The sequence below is a fragment of the Gadus macrocephalus genome, chromosome 4 (assembly GCF_031168955.1).
Source record: "Gadus macrocephalus chromosome 4, ASM3116895v1".
In the NCBI taxonomy this organism is placed as follows: domain Eukaryota; kingdom Metazoa; phylum Chordata; class Actinopteri; order Gadiformes; family Gadidae; genus Gadus; species Gadus macrocephalus.
Window position 1 is genome coordinate 16,931,424 of NC_082385.1, and position 17,530 is coordinate 16,948,953.

At 42.9% G+C, this 17,530-nt stretch overlaps 2 protein-coding genes across 2 annotated transcripts; both read right to left on the reverse strand.

The window, feature by feature from the left end:
* Window positions 1–4,598: 4,598 nt before the first annotated feature.
* On the reverse strand, window positions 4,599–9,142 carry LOC132456253 (proteinase-activated receptor 2-like). The gene is made up of 2 exons (XM_060050579.1): window positions 8,710–9,142; window positions 4,599–5,904 (listed from the first exon to the last, which is right to left on the reverse strand). Exons 1-2 carry the CDS (start codon window positions 8,783–8,785, stop codon window positions 4,841–4,843), a joined length of 1,140 nt encoding a protein of 379 aa, XP_059906562.1. The 5' UTR covers window positions 8,786–9,142; the 3' UTR covers window positions 4,599–4,840.
* A 933-nt stretch (window positions 9,143–10,075) lies between these two features.
* LOC132456251 (proteinase-activated receptor 1-like) lies at window positions 10,076–12,318 on the reverse strand. Its single transcript, XM_060050578.1, has 2 exons — window positions 12,057–12,318; window positions 10,076–11,710 (listed from the first exon to the last, which is right to left on the reverse strand). The coding sequence occupies exons 1-2, from the start codon at window positions 12,121–12,123 to the stop codon at window positions 10,443–10,445; spliced, it is 1,335 nt and encodes a 444-aa protein (XP_059906561.1). The 5' UTR covers window positions 12,124–12,318; the 3' UTR covers window positions 10,076–10,442.
* Between the last annotated feature and the right edge of the window lie 5,212 nt (window positions 12,319–17,530).

Sequence of the window (17,530 nt, forward strand, 5' to 3'; positions counted from 1 at the left end):
TGTGCCCCTGCATTTTAACTGAGTCAAGTAGGTATACGCTTTGACCAGAGAAAAATCAATAACTTAATGGTCGTGCACTCCGTCTTCTTTTCAGCCATCATTATTTATTTTCTACAGGATAATTTGCATGGGAGAAGACGACAGGTAGAGACATACAACAACTTCATTTTGTGGTGTTTATCGCGCAAATTTGCCCTCGAGAAGAACAACCAGTAGTTCGACCTATAGGCTAGCAGCTACTACTACTGGTGCAGCAAGAGGCAACACGAGCCTACTGTATTTAGGTGGTGATATTTAGCTGGCTCAGCTAACCCCTAATTTTACAAAATGGCTCGAAATAACTTTATATTAAGTTTAAATGAAAAAAATATGCATTTTATTTCACACCTGGGCTGCTATGTAGCACACACCAGGGTCATCAAAATGTATTATTAAGTATCACGCCTGGCTTCAGAAAATGGGTTACATATAATACCAAAAGTACGATAACATCATTATATTGATATATTAATTAATCCGTAAATCAAATGATGTTAATACATATACCGTTCTTTTACTTTTCAATAGCCACCATAAATTGGCTAGGCTACATAGTCGATAATCAGCCGACAGCCAGCATCCAGCCAGCTGATATCAGCTAGCACTAGATAGAAAAAAAACACTCTGTAAGTAACATACATATGTGAAACATTCGCCCATTTCTTGTTTTGACATTAACTCACTAAATCTCTAACTAGTGCATTAAGTTAAAAAAAAAACGTACCTCCACGCTGCGGGGAAAAAGGAAGTGCCGAAGTGATTCAGAAACTGCCGTAAAGCAGTACCTCTGACAGTGTGACGTCATCGCATTTTTTGAACACCTTTTTAGAACAGATACGTGACCTTAAAAAATGCAATATTCAGCTGAGTTTATTATTTTAGCCCCACCTTTTGAAATCAACTTTCAAATTACTTGACAAAAAATTACATCGTGAGAAAAGTGGATTTTGAGGATAAAACCCCATAGGCTCCCATTCATTCTGGACTCGCCTACGAGCGCCCCGCGTGGACAGAGATTATTACTGCAACCATTCAAGAAAACCGGAACTAACCAGCGAGTGCCCATTCTCCTCATATTAGACATTCTCTGATGCTACCGCCTACTGGCGCTGACGAGACGCGGGGCCGCTGTCACACTAAATTTGTACCGGCTGCCAAATTTGTACCGGGCGCGTCATCCATACGTAATCCATTCCAAACCTGCCTGTCAGCAGATGATCGCGTCGTCCGTTGCCGGGCAGGTTTAAAAAAACATTCGCGCTCATGTTGCCAAAGACGAAATAACATAATACAGTTAACGGATCGCTAGATAACACTTGTTTTTACTTTATATTTGTATTGTATTTAATTGTTTGATCAAATTTAGCTAGTAAACTGAGTGTTTAAAGCGGGTTTCAAAAAACATTCGCGCTCATGTTGCCAAAGACGAAATAACATAATACAGAAAACGGATCTAGATAACACTTGTTTTTTCTTTATATTTGTATTGTATTTAATTGTTTAATCAAATTTAGCAAGTAAACTGAGTGTTTAAAGCAGGTCAAGGATGAAATAGCACAATACAGATAACGGATCGCTAGATAGAAGGTTCGCGAATGTTCGTGAACCTTTCACGTCATTCGACGCGATCGTCCGTTGCCAGGCAACGGACGAAGCGATCATCTGTTGCCAGGCAGATTTGGAGTGGATAACGTATGGATGACGCGCCCGGTACAAATTTGGCAGCCGGTACAAATTTAGTGTGACACCGCCATCTTGGAGTGGTCATCCGCTCCACTCAGTGTAATCCGTTTGGCTGGAGCAATGAACTGTCAGCGCATTTAATTAATCATACCTCACTGAATACCACTGATTTTCATGCGGTTTTTTGTCATACGTGTAGCTATGATAAAGGCCACATGGTTTGGCGTGTTTTATTATTTAATACCAATTATAGCAATAGTACGGTAATGTTAAATCTTACTTGTGAAAAGTAATCCCCCGATTCCTATTGTGGATGGTCCGCCGATTTGAGCAGGAATACGCTGAACAGCCCGGCATCCTGTTTCTGCTGCTGTTGCTGCTCCCGGTTGACCACTCCAAGATGGCGGCCGTATTTCTCGCGTCCCAGCAGCCAATGCTCCGTCTATGCTATAAGATGTCTATGGATGTTTCTGTCTGCAGCGGAAGTGTGTGTGGGTGGATGTGTTTTGTTGGCACCTAGTCTATTTTGTTGCATTTCTCATTTATAAATGTAGGCTTCTTGCATGGATACGAAAATGTTACGTTTTTAGAGGGGAGCTGTCTCCTACTATAGGCTATGTAATTGTAGGCCTCATTGTGAGGCCTACCTATCCATGTGTTGAGTCAGTGTTTGGCCTTTTCAGGCCTTTTCAGTCCGAAAGTGTAATCCGGCCCCCTGAGGTCTCACTTGAAAAAAATCTGGCCCCCTGACCAATTTCACCCTGGCATCCCTGGTCTAGGCCTACACCTGTACCTGCACATTGATGCTGTGGAAGGACTTCCTATTAACATAGTCTCCTTCATTCACTGAAGGAGCTTTAATAGGAATATGAGTTCCATCGATGCACCCGATGACACCCGGTAAACCTACAACATTACAAATTAATTTATTTGATTAAATAGTGCACATTATTTATTAAATTAAAACGTTCCAAGAAACAAATAGGCTACATTATTGCTACTATACCTGCAATTCTGTAGAACTCTTCCTTGATTGTTCGTATGGGTCGGTGACTTGGAAACATCACAAACGTGTAAAGAAAACGTTTCAATGCCAAAGTCACCTTTGAAATGTGCTCGGCGTCACCGACGTTGTAAAGAAAGCTGCCATTTGCAAAAAAACGTAGTGCCACACAAATCATTTGTATTGAACTTAAAAGTATGCCCCCGGTGCGTCTGACAGTTAAAAAGGGGGCTGAGAAGGTGGGCTGAATAAATGATAGATGGCGCTGAAAAATGATTGCGCTCGTGAAGAAAATTATCAGGAAAAGAAAGTAGGCCTATATCCAACCGGGGTCTTAATAATCGTTCCTCACGGAGATTCCTTCTGAGGATCGCAGCCTCTACGTCCACGGGCTCTCGTAGAAAAGGACATGCCATTTCTAACACTTCCTTCTGTCGGAGAGCTGCCTTCAGCCTTATAGACAACAAACTCAGAGTAGGTCTAACCACCTCCCGACTCAAGTAGGTTAGACCCACGGCGTATGTTGCCGCAGCAACTAACGGTTGCGCTGAACCTGCTACCTGAAACGGAAAACCCAGAGTTTCCACTAACTCAGAGCGAACAAACTCGGGGTTGCCTCAAAACCAGCTACCTGAAACAGGGCTCTGGGCTCACCCTGACTGGTGTAAAGGCCCCATAGCATTTGTAGGGCTTTTCTGACGCCTCTCTCATCACCAACGATAGGCTTTTGTCATCGAGGAATTGAATAACTCTGCGTAGCATTCTCTGTTGTTTACAGGGTCTGGATGGGCGGTGGAGAGTATTGTGTCCTTCTCAGGTGGCCGAAAAACTCTACTTCCCAAAGTTCATAGTTATTTTCATCTCCATCAATAACTAACCTATGCCATCTTCCTCCTGTATCACGCCTGGGGCCTTAACCTGTTGGGCTTTCCATTCAGTTCTCCTTATCATGGAGGAATCACAATGTATTTTCTTCATTCTTTAGCGCTGGAAAATGTTGTCGCATGTTGACTGATGATTGTCCTCAGACAACACCCTGATTGCAGCACGCATCTCAGAATGTCCGGCAGACGTCAGCCCTTGGACGACTGCCCATCACCTTAAACTTTATCTCAACAAGACTGAGCTCCTCCTAATGCCAGGGAAAGATTGCCCTCACATGGACCTATTGGTCACTGTCGAGATCCTCACTTCTACATCAACTGCCAGATACCTCGGTGTGGTACTGAACAATCAGTTGTGCAGCAACAGCTCATGTAAATATAAATTCCTCTTCTTCTTTAATAGGTGGGCATCATGTTTGAACCAGAACCTATTTCTTATATAGAAAACAAGATGTGAACAAGAAGCTATCCAAACTCTGGTCGTAAACCACATAATACAGGAGCATATCATTTGAACAAATAGATAACTTGACATATAAAAAAATTTAGATTTAGAATTAAGCAGTAGATTTACATATAAAGATTTAGATGTGACATGTTGATATATGAAAAAATGAGCAGTGTTTTTCCGTACTCATTGAGGTACGAGTCCAAGGGCTCGTCGGTGGGCCTCTTCTCCGTGCATGTTAAGGCCAACTCTGGAGTGAGGACAATGAAAAGGTACCACCCCTCGTCGTACGATGACAATTAGTTTCCGGCCCATAGCGTCATGTTTGAATGCTTTTCAATTGTTATTGAGCCTTAATGGTTTTAAATACATCATTATTCATTTATTTTGTGGATAGAAAAAAGGGGCAATTTCAATTTTACAAGTGCATTATCGTGTATTCAATCGTGTGTCAAATAACGGAAACCAAACTAATAAGCTAATTTTCCTTATTGGTGTTGACTATCTGAAACAAAAAATAAAATCAAACTCACAGAAGGAATCTATTCGAGCAATGTGTTTTATTTAAAAGAATATCACATATTGGGGTAAAACAGAAACAGAAACAACATGCCTTATTTAGACAATATACTGCCAGTCGGATACCAGCAACACCAGGGACCTGATAAAAAACAAACAATTCAAATTCACAGTATATACAAATTCATAGGAAAACAAGCTCTTGTTAAAAAGTGTGCCGCGTTGTGAGGCAGCACCCGCCAAGTCCAACACGCCCCCCCGCGGTCAGCAGCTGCTGCTCTGGGTCTTCCCAGAGCTGTCAGAGCTGTACGTACTCTTCTTGGAGTTCTTGAGTGCACTGAAGGACACGCGCATGCGCTCTGCCTTGCGCTGGCTGCGGCAGATAAGCGTGTTTCGTACGTGTTCGCGGAAGTCCTCCGAGATAAAGTAGTAGACGAAGGGGTCGATGCAGCTGTTGAGGCTGGCCAGGCACAGGGTGGTAATGTAGAAGCCGTAGCCGTTGTTGGTCCTCTGGGCCAGCAGGAGGCCGTAGTGCACCAGCAGCATGATGTTACTGGGACTGAAGCACACCAGGAACATGACCAGCACGGTGATGATCAGCACCACCGCCTTGCGTCGCTTCTTGGCGATGGCCTCGTCCGTCATGGAGCTCCGCAGGGCCTTGAGCATCAGCACGTAGGCCACCACGCACACCGCCGCCGGCACTACGAATCCCAGAATGCCCATGGTCAGGAAGTAGCCTGCCGCCAACTCCCTCTGGCTAAGACGGGTGACGTCATGGCACGTAACGATGTCCATGTTGATAACCCTCACCGTTTGGTCGTACAGGAAGAGGGGCGTTGTTAGGACCCAGACCGCCAGCCAGATCACCACGGAGACGGCCACGCTCACGGCGTTGTCCTTTCGTTGCCGGGACAACGGATGGACGACAGCCCAGTAGCGCTGAATGCTTATGCAAGCGATGAAGGCAGTGGAGCAGTACATGTTGGCGTAGAAGAACCCCACCAGGACCTTGCACAGACCCTCGCCGTAGATCCAGTTGTTGCCGTTGAAGTGGTAGGCGATCTTCAGAGGGATCCAGATGACAAAGAGCAGGTCACACAGCGCCAGATTGGCCATGAAGATGGAGGACGGGTTCTTCTTCTTGGTCCGGAATAGAAACACCCAGAGGGCCAGAGCGTTGGCAGGCAGACCCACGACAAATACGATGATGTAGACGATGGGGAGGAAGACTGTGGTCAGCGGACTCTTCAAGACTGTCTCACCTCTGACGCCGATGCTCACACCTGCATCGTCCTCCACTCCAATGAAGCCTCGGATGTCGGATGCTGGAGTGAAATACAAAGGAAGTATTAACTTTGTGTCCAACTGAAAAGTTCCACTATAAGACACATGTTCACTACCTTAGTACTGGACAATCAGTTGTGCTGCACCGCAAACATCACCGTGATAGCCCAATCCTGCAGGTTTGCCTTCTACAACATCTGCAGGATCAGGCCATTACTCATGAGGGAAGCAGCTCAGCTCCTGGTCAAAGTGCTCGTCATCTCCTGCCTCGACTACTTCAACTCCTCGCTGGACTCCCTGCCTCCGTTATTGAACCTTTGCAGCGTATCCGGAACGCTGCAGCGCGCCTCGTGTCCAACCTGCCTAAATTCTCCAATGTGACCCCCCTCTTCAGGGACCTCCACTGGCTCCCTGTAGCAGCTCGTATCAGAGTCACGATGATGGTACTGGCATACAAAGAGGTCAATGGAACTGCCCCTGCCTAGCTCCAAGCGTTGGTCAAGTCACTAATCTAAGCTCACATACCCAAGCCCAAGCAGACCCAAGTGCGCCGCCCAACTACCTCAGCTGCTCGTCTGTTTTGGCAACACAGTGGTGGAATCAGCTCCCTGCCGATGTCAGGACTGCAGGGTCGCTCACCAGCTTCCGCAAAAAACTCTCTTGTACAGAGCTCACCTAGACTCTGCATAGCCGGCCCCTTCAACCCCTATGCACTTATTGTATGTCGCAAGTCATACAATGGGAGGACTTAATTCTGTAGTATCTTATCCTAGATATCTTTGTTGTGTAATGGGAAGGGGTTAACCTTACAATTGTTAGTGCTTTGCATAGGTTCTATGAACATCCTTACTGTACAGAAATATTGTTTCTCCTTCTGACAAATGTACTTATTGTAAGAAGCTTTGGATAAAAGCGTCTGCTATATTCCCGAAATGTAAGGTCAATGAAAGACAAGTTTTATTAAGATCGTTTACAGATCTCTCTTAAGTCAACAGACGGCAACAAGAGGTGTGAAGAATGGCCCAGTAAATTTTTTCACAACATTATGGCAACAACACAAACGGAAATTTAACGCACACCAAGTTGCAGGAAATAAAAAGAAAATGTCCAAACCACACGCATGCAACATTTGTATTGGCATGAAGCAAGAAATGGCATTAAGTTACAGTCAACAGTATATTATATTTCACAGAGGGTTCCACGAAAGACCGACTGAATATTTTATCAGGAACTATTTAGAAATATTTATATCATCTTACAGTTTTTCTCAGTCGCTTTGGTACATTTCTCAGATCAGAATTGAAATTCTCAAAACTACCTGTTCAATCTTCACATCATTGTGTCGTTTGTGCGCATCAAAAAAGCAGTTTCTCATTTCTTTGAATAAGTTGCAAATGCTTTGGTACATTCATGCAAATGATTATGTACAATTCTCTGCTCTTTCCTACATTATCAATTGCTTATGTCATGTTGATCAAAATGTATGGTAATGGTCTATATTGAATAGTCTCACCCCCACAACATTTAGGCATTAGTTCATTGCATAAGTCTTTGCATGCAAAATGGTTGAACAAGTTGTCCTAATATGTCAAGCATATTTCTATACGTTTCCATTAGACCTTTTTTCTAAATCTGTCCTGAATTGGTAAATTGCTACCAGGTGAATCTTGACTTTCTCTAAAGAAGGGAAAAGTGTGAAGTGTTAGATCAACCAACGATCAACCAGTTTTCTGGAACAGCTCAAAGGTGCATCTCCTGAACCATGAACGTATATATATAGCTGGAGCACAACACAATGTTACATTGTCTGAGAATTTGTGGCCCAAGAAACAGGAACATCAGGAGGATGACTGCACTGTAATTCCTACAGCAATGCATGTACAGTTTACCCTAAGGAGATTTTCCTATGTTCACATTTCTAGCAATGACATGGTCCGTCAACAAATTACAGTACAAACAGTCAAAGCGTAAATGTGAATCTTGTCCAGTCTCTTGCAATCAATCGCCCACATACACTAAGGTGTAACATACAATTTACAATAATCGTCTTCAAAACTTTAGCCATGGTTTACATCAGAACATCCCTCCAGAATACACTGTTATATTGACAACAGGGCTAAACTATTTGACTGTCTCATCCGTATACAATGACACAAGGGCTTGTCATTTTGATGGCACTGACTTGTTCGTTGACACAGATATTTACTTTGAGAAACAAACTAAGGATTTTGAGCGAGAGACTTGCTTTTGCAAGAAATCCGTGGTGTTTTGCTATTTGTACAAATTGTTTTGAGAAATGCACTTACTGTTTTGCAAATTTCAATTCTGATCTGAGAAATGTAGCTACCAAAGCGACTGAGAAAAACTGTGAAGTCAGCTAATAACCTTTCTAGGAAGGACTCCAGATTGGGGCGTGGTCTGAATCCCCGCACCACACCTGTTTATATTGGGTGGCTTGTACTCCCACACATGCAAACTAATGAGCCTTACTCAATCTGCCGTAAATTGGACACCGTCGTTTTTTCGTCATCTGCTTATTGTCACGAGGGACTACTCATCGATTTTATAGTCTTGAAGGAATTTGACAAACGAAAATAGGGCGAGATAGCAATGACTGATAGGACATCGTTTCACTGATGCACTCTTCAAAACAGGACCAGAAGTTATATCCGGATCACATTAATCAATAATGACGCAGATCAATGATATAGGCCTACTGTAAACAATATTTCCACCAATCACTGAGCATCGACACGGCCTGACTGACAGCCGGCCGGGTAGATCTCTGCTGGTTTTCTCAGTAGGTCTACTCAGGAGAAACTTAATCAGCCAGGAGGGACACTTACCATGATCGGCCATAGACTTTGATATGTTGAGGAAAAAACATAGTACCAGGAACTTAGAAACACAGCCAGGCTTCATCGCTTGAGAGACTTTAACCAGAGACTTTTAACATAAAAGCGTTCGATAATCAGAGGCTCTGTTCCGGTCTTCCGCAGTTATCTTGTTTCACAACTTTACCTGATCTATATAAGCGTGATGTCACTCAGTCAGGTGACCAAACGTTGACAATACCATCTACGCCCAGTTGCTGGAGATGTTATTTCATGGATTTAGAATTCAGACAAATAGTTCCTCCAAGTTTGTTTCCCACAGAGGGGAAACAAATTCAGCATGGCAATACACGATTATGAAACAATAAAGCCTACTTATTTCAAAGTTATGTTTTGAAGATATGTTATTATAAATAAACTTTAATCTTGGCTAAATTCTGGGTGAAACCATGGGTGAAACTGACAGACACGAATGGAGACACCATAACATCGTTTAGTACATGGCACGTGACCACTACGTCGTGGGCCCTACCTACTGGCAGACATGATGATTGACAGGTGGTTCAAGTAATAAACACTATACTGTAGCAGTACCCTCTATTGAAAGCAATCAGTCTAAAGCATTTCATTATAAAGCAATCAGTTTAAAGCATTTCATTGTAAAGCAATCAGTTTAAAGCATTTCATTGTAAAGCAATCAATTCAAGAAAATACAGTTTTTGTTATAAAGAAAAGTAAAATACAGGAATCATGTGTTCCGTGTTTTTTTGTAATGATTTGATTTTTTCAGCTAACTTCAAGCCCTATTAAATAAAGTTAGGATTATGAGTGCATGTGGACTTTGTAAGAGTGGCGGCTTGAGCAGATGACGGCCAGCAATTCTAACGATGCAGCTCCCTCTAGCGATGACAATGATAAGGTACCGCCTCTCGACGTTCTATGAGTTTCCGGCTCATAGCGTCATGTTCGAATGTTTTTTTAATTGTTATCGAGCCATCATTAATTTATTTGGCATATATTCTGGGAAATTGAAAATGGATTTCGTTACTGCAATATTTACATTGATATATCCAATGGCGTGTCAAATAACGGAATACCAAACTGATTTCCTAATTTGCGTTGACTATCCGATGATTGTTCAAAAAAGCAAAAATCCAGCTCTTGGAAGAAATCCATTTGAGCATTGTGGTTGATAAATAATAGGATGTCATATATTGGACTTGGAAAACAACAACATGCTGCATTTACACGGCTTCCGGTTGGATTAGCAGAAACACCAGGGACCTGATAAGTAGTTTTCTGTTGGTAGCTTTAACTCACTCACTCACACACACACACACACACAGTTTTAAAGAAGATAAAATACAGGAATCATCTGTGTTACATGTTTTTTTGTAATGATTTAGTTTATTCAGCTCACTTCGAGTCCTATAAAATAAAGGAATATGAGTGCATGTAGACTTTGTAAGCGTGCAAAACTAATATCGAGGGTCCATAGGCAGGAAGGCCTGAATAACGTGTATGACGTAGATACTTATAGGTAGATAAATAGAAACATTTTCAGTTATCTTTGATAAAAGCTTCTAATAAGAAAATAATACTTTGGTTTAATCACATTTATAAATCAAAGCAAATTTAATATATACAATCAATTCACTTTTTTACAGGTTCAAAGCTTTGTTTTAATTTCCTATGTAAAAGCCTTTGTGCCGGGGCTAACCAATCCTGTACATTCAGGTTTTGATCTAAACAAGAAGCTTCTTGTACTGGCTTTCGAGGCTGGCCTGGAAAGAGTCCAGTTTGGCTCCCGGAGGTTTGGCCTTCAGACTGGTGAACCCGGCGTGGCTGGACCTCAACACAGTTCTGGAGGAGGTCTCAGAGCATGAGTATCTGTTCTTCCTGCCACTATCAAGCCCCTTCCGGCAGCCAAGCGTGGCAGAGAGCTGCTGCTGGCACTGAGACGAGCCAAAGTAGTAGACCAGAGGGTCCAGACAGCAGTTGAGGCTCCCCACACACAGGAACACCAGGTAGGCCACGTAGGAGCCGTCGGCGCCACCCCCCAGGGGGCTGAACTGGAGGTAGTGCAGTAGCAGCAGACAGTTGGTGGGGGCGAAACAAACCAGGAACAGCATCAGCACGATCAGAGCCATGGACATGGCCCGGGCCTTCTTACGCGAGTGATGGCCCACTTTGTCCGGCACCCTCCGCAGCGCCCAGATGACGAGGGCGTAGCACCCCAGGGTGACGAGCATGGGCAGGAGGAAGAGAGCGACGGCCACGGTGGAGAAGTACACCTTGTAATACCACTGCAGCTGCTCTATCTGCTGGACGTCGTGGCAGGTGGTGATGCCCAGCTGGTCCAGCCGGACCGTCTGCTCCGTCAGCGCCAGTGGGGCGGAGCCCACCAGCGCCAGGGTCCAGGCTGCACCGCAGGCCGCGGCGGCGTAGCGCGGCCGGCGCCAGCCCAGCGAACGGATGGGGTAGACGACGGCAAGCAGGCGGTCCACGCTGATGCAGGCGATGAGCAGCACGGAGCAGTGCATGTTGCAGTAGAAGCTGGCCGTGACCACGCGGCACAGAAGCGGGTCGAATGTCCAGTCGTTGCCGTTGAAGTGGTAGTGGATCTTGAAGGGCAGCAGCAGAGCAAAGAGCAGGTCCGCCCCGGCCAGGTTCAACATGAAGACCACCGCCGGTTTGACGGGACGCACCTGCCGTGCGAACGTCACGAGGGCGAGGCCGTTGAGGGGCAGGCTCAGCAGACACACCAGCGTGTAGAACGACGGGATGAAGACCGTGGACAGAGGACTGCTCAGAAACTGCCGGGCCTGCTGTGAGATGTGTTCGCTCGGAAAAGTCTCGTTTGCTGAATTGTAGGAGTTGTTTTGCAGCTCTTCCGGTGCCCAAATGACGAAATGTTGCCAGCTTGTGTCACCGTACGAGTCCGAGTCAAAGGGCTCGTCGGTGGGCCTCTGGACCGTGCGTGTTATGGCGAACGTTCTCACGATGGAGCTCCCTGCAGTGAGGGTTTAGATCATAAATCATATGAATAAATGTAATATATTATATATGTTTTAAATAAATTTAAATAGTTCAGGTTTAGACCTTTATTATAAATCAGTTTTATAAGTGGTCCAAATACATGAATTGAGGATAGGGTATTCAAAAAAAATTTACCCATGTTATACCGAGTTGGCAATATCAACAACACATTAGTAGGCCTACACCTATTTAGTATTAGTAACTACAATGTATCAGATAAGACAAGACAAATCCACACACAAGCTAGTCATTGAATTCCACACACTAACTCAAAAAGCATTTAGCAGATCACCGAGGGCGCGTGCGTCACCATAACTCACCGTTATGTATCGCAGTCGAGGCCACATGCGCAGACACCAGGAGCAACCAAAAGGTTGTACAAAACATGCTGGCCGACTATGAAGTTGGGGAAAAAAAAGCACACAAAAAAAGATGTGATTTGTACGGCCACTTAATTCCCTGTTTCTTCTTAGTATGCTACCTCGGATCTTGGGACAGTTGTTTCTACTGGGAAACCAGTGCGGTCGAACCCTCCTTAGCCTCTTGCTTACACTGTGAAGCAGAGCGCGCAGTGCACGCGCATTCCACCCCTGTGATGTCACCTCTCCAGCCAACCCGTTTTCAGACCTTATCTCAACTTTTGATTCTTCCAACAACTCATGTTATGGCTGTGACTTTAACTCGTTTTTGTATCCCAGACATGGGAGTGCTTCATATGAGATAGGTAAAAAAATAAATAAAAATACGTAGGCCTAATTGTAAAAACTTAAAGGCACCCAGTGCAACTTTATGTAAACATTCAATGAAAAATAAACATTCAATTTCTAGTCTTTTTTACACGTAGTAAGTTTCAATAACTCCATACCATTACATATCGACATTCAAGGAGCAAAGATGAGACGTCGTTGTGTGGTGAGAACTGATAGAAAATCGTAAACAACAACAATCGCCGGTGGGGAGAAGCCATTTTTCCATTGACTGGAAGCCTGCTTTATTTATTGTAGGTTACAAAAAATAAAGAAAATGGCGGCATTGTTGTTGTTATCGATTTTCTATCAGTTCTCACCACACAACGACGTCTCATCTTTGCTGCTTGAATGTCGGTATGTAATGGTATGGAGTTATTGAAACTTACTACGTGTAAAAAAGACTAGAAATTGAATGTTTATTTTTAAGCCTCGAAAGTTGCACTGGGTGCCTTTAAATACGTAATTGTCCTGAGGAAGAACTTAAGCAGTAAAACCAACCCTAAATCTGTGTAGGCCGTCCTAGACCGACGATCTAAACGCGGTAATACTAATAAACGATGAAAAACAAAACAAAAAAAGGGGCTAGGGATCATCAGGCTTATTATTTTATAGTAATAGGCTAATAATTAGGCTAAATACACATTTATGTTTTGTAATTTTTATAAAAGCCTACACATTAAACAAACAGAAAATGGGACAAAAAATAATTATTCCCCAAAGTTTTTTTTCTTTATTTATCCTCTGTTAAGTACAAATTGAGTTTATCAGTTGAAAGATACAGGGTATCCTCAGCACCAGAAAGATGCAGGTTGGTTTATGGCCACATTTTGTTGACCATACTTGTAAATGAAGACACTTTATGTAGAAAACTCCAAGGCTATTGGTGATTCAAGAGGTTTATCCTGAGGTGACGCATCTTAAGAAGGTTTATATTACAAGGTATTTGTTATGAGTATCCAGATGCATCCCCACTCGGCTTCTCGTTCTGTTTGGGTCTCGTTTCCCTGTAACGTCAACCAGCTGGGTTCGGTTTCATTTAACGTCACAACGCCTCCCTGGAAATCCCAATGGTAAATGTTTTTTCTGTATGACAACACACCAACATCCTAGCGGTCGGCTAAGTCTCCTTTCAAGTCCCATAGATATGGACTTCCCCCCTTTGTAGTATAGATGAGACCTACATCTTTTTACTTCATGACTCCTTTATGTATGAACAACTTTTGCAAAATTCCTCATTACCAACAGGGATTGCTTTCCTCCTTATTTTTGTTTAGATTGTGGCTGGGCGTCTACAAACAAATCACATTTCCCTGGGCTTCATTTTCTTTTTATTTTTTAACCACTTTCCTGTTGTTGTTGTGGTTGTGTTGGTTCCCTTGTTAAGCACATAGGGTCAAGCACCTTGCTGTTTTGCACAAAAAAGTGCTCTATGAATAAAGTTACGAGTTGATATCTAAAATATGTCGTGGATGTTCTTCAACTACTAAAGTTTATGCTTTTAAGTGGAGGGATCGGAGGGGGCCCTCTTGGAATGTTTAGACACTGAGAAAAACACTGGCATGGATCCAACCAACGGGCTGTTCCCGAGTAGGCCTACAGGGAACATGTCTTGGTGAGGTGAAGTGAGGTGTTCACAGTTTATCTGTGGATACCTATTGTTATTGCCCGAATTCCTATTATTGTTTGGTAAAGTAAAAACGTTTGGAAATGCGTCCATGATATTTGTATCCCGGAAGAGCATGGCCCATTCGGAGAGTCAGCTCTCCTAACCTTTATGCCACCTTTCCTTAACCTTTGTGTATAAGGTCATCGGGTCAAGGTGCGTCCTTTCGAACATGTTTAAAATGAATTTGACTCCACTTTTCCCTACCGACGTCATTGCGCGATGGCGGGTATTGCTAATATTATTTGTCTCTAGTGTGAAATTTTTCCGAAGATGGACCACAAAAAGCCCTCTTTCGATCCATGCCTTCTGGTCATATTGATTTCAATCAGGTTGTCGCCAACAGGGAGAATCACTTAGGTTGGACTTGGCCAGCGGGAACATTTTAGACCACCTGAACCCCAATACAGATTTGAAAAAAAGAGGTTAACTTTAACCTGATGTTGAAATTAACTGCATCCAGTAGTCTTTCTTAAATGGGAAGTTAGCATTTTATTTTCTTCTCTTCTCTTCTTCTGCTTTACCGCGTCTGTCATGCGTCTTCGCCTAGAGTCAGTTAACTTTGTCGGTGGCGTTGCTTTAAATATCGCTGCCGTAAAGGATTATGGGTAACAATTATCCCCTTTCCTTTCGTAAAGTTTGGTCAGTAGTAGTCTGTGCTTACGGTGGGTTGCATCAAGGGACCTTTCCTAAACATTTTTAGAATACGAACAACCTTTCCTCCAAGTATTTCCGGATCATCTAGTTAGGAAAGGAAATTTCCTAAGCAAAAAACAGAATCCGTAGAGGCCTCGGGTCTCCAAAATGTTTGGCGGCAAAAGTCCAATATTGGGTGCTATGACTTTTGGTCTAAGGGTTAGGATTGGGGTTTGTCATGGCCACCCCAATGGATACAAAAATCTGAAACTTGGTGTACATTATTTATTTTGCATGCTAAACATTTTTGCCATGGGACCAATAATGTCGGTCGGATAGATTTTGCTGTTCAGTTACAATTTAATCAAAAAGAAATCAGCTTCTTAAAAATCATAGCTTGAATTGAAAAAATAGTTTGGATGATCAAGATCTATTGACTTGCATGATTAATAAACTGATTGTGTAAAGAATGGTAGAGTTATGGCAAATTCAATATTTGAAAATCTGTGAACAGTATCATATTGTTATATATACTGTATATATGTGTGTGCTTATGTGTGCATGTGTGAGTGCGTGAGTGTGCGTTTTTGCGAGTGTGTTACAATCCCCTGCCGGAAGCAGAGTTGCGTCTAGGATTAATGAATACCGGTATATCCTTGATTCGCTTGAAAAGGGTGGCCGCTGGGATAGGCGGTGCGTGGGTGACTAAGAATACCTCTGGGACTGCTCACAGTCCCAACATTTATGGTTTATTTAAGGTTTCCTTTTTTTGGGGAACATACTAGACAATTAAATACAAGCTGATGATTGTATGTGTCCCATAATATCTAATTTCCTTTTTCTTCTTTAGAAAGTCTTCTGCAATGAATTTGCTGTAAATGTTTATTGACAAGAAACCGGCAACACAGCATTTAGTGTAGGTTTGTGTTACACAGTCATAAAGACGTGTGTGTAAGTGTTCATTGGGCAGCTCTAGTGCCACAGGAGAGCTGGGGGGAGGAATGTCAGAGAACAAGCGACTCAGTGGGTACTGTAATGTGTTATCTGTGGGAAACGGCCTTCCATCATGAGTGATGAGAGGGATGGAGACCTTGACATGGAGAACATGGGACAGGGGCGGAGCTTAAACAGGTTGTGAATACAAAGGGGCCAGGTGCATGTAATGTTTATTCTGTGGCACACTTTCTGATGAATAAAAGTAACTCCACGAGTGATCCGTATCAGCGTAACGTGTGACTTTATTCATTCCAACTTCCTGGATTGCGCTCCCATTCCCTGGTCTCGCGGGAATACATAGTGCCTATACTATGGCAAGTGGTTGTGTACAAACAATCCTATGCTGTATAGCATATGAGAGTGTTACAGTGCAGATGGGGTGTCAGGGTGGCTTATCTACCAGCATCACGTACACAATACTCCTGTTTATCTAAATGAGTTGGAGCGAGATAGTCGCTGCTGCTGTGAACCTAGCCTGCAGTTCTGGAGAAGAGGAATGGACCTTCTGTTGGTTGTCTTTCTACTGCTCCGGGTAAAGAATCAAGGAGTAGAAACCCTCATCGGGCTTCAATGTAAACAACCTCACTACAAGGGGAGATGTACAATGTGTGTGGGTGTGCGTTTACAGTTGTGTTTTAATGCTGAGAAAGTGTGTTTTCAGGTTTTGATGAGAATGGAATTACTGATTTCATGGAGCAGTGCAACTCTCTACTTTGCATTGTCAAATCTTTTTCATTTAAAAGGTTGTGTTAGGATTCTAGTTGATTATAATTCTATATTGAAGTTCAAGCAGTACCATTGATGATTACATCGGTATGAATCAAAGTTAATACACACTTGAAAAAACTCAAAACTATCTATTTTTGTTTGTGAATATTTGAAGGGGTTGTATTTCTCGGAACATTGTCTTTCAGGTCACCAGATACGGCTGAGTGGGAGAACTCTCTGCTCACTGTATTCAGTGAGTTGGTTCAGACCTCCGACTCAATGCATTGGTATTTCCTGTCAGACAGGGAGCAGCTTCCTGCCGTTTGATTCGTCAGTGGACACACTAACATTTCGCCCCGGAACAAGATTGAAATCAAAGAAACACATCACATTGTTGAGATAAAGAGGCAGTCATAAACAGTAGGATGTTATCTATTAACTCCATAGACATTATCATTCTATAATATAATCAGTGTATAGAGCTGAAACCATGTCTACTACCAAAATGTTTCATCTATTAATTCCAGAAGTATGTTAAGGATGGTCTGTAATTACAAGGATACACAATTATGTGATGAGCTGTAAAAGGACCATCAACTTTTTACTTCCTGCCAACATTTGAGTTTGCACTCAAATGTTGGCACATAAGTGTCTTTCTGTCGAAAATAACTCTGAATTAAAGTGACAACATACCGGGAGACTTTTTTTTTTTTTTTCAGCCCAAAGATAAATTATAATTAGGTACAATTAAGGAAATAATGCAGTGTTGTAGTGGGCCTCTCCACTAGCAACGTTTTAATGGATCTCAGGTGACAAGTAATGTTTATGCTGTACTTTGTTGACTCGCTCCATTTAACAGAGGGAGAAAAATATCCAAATTGGGATTTATGTAGATGTAATGTGAATAAATGTGTCCTCTGGGACACTGACATCTAGAATAGATATGGTGCCATCTGCTGTTGATCTGCATAGGGAGGCTGGTCTTGACTCAGAGGGTTTCAGATCTTCACATTGGGAGATTCCCCTTGTGGAAATAAACATC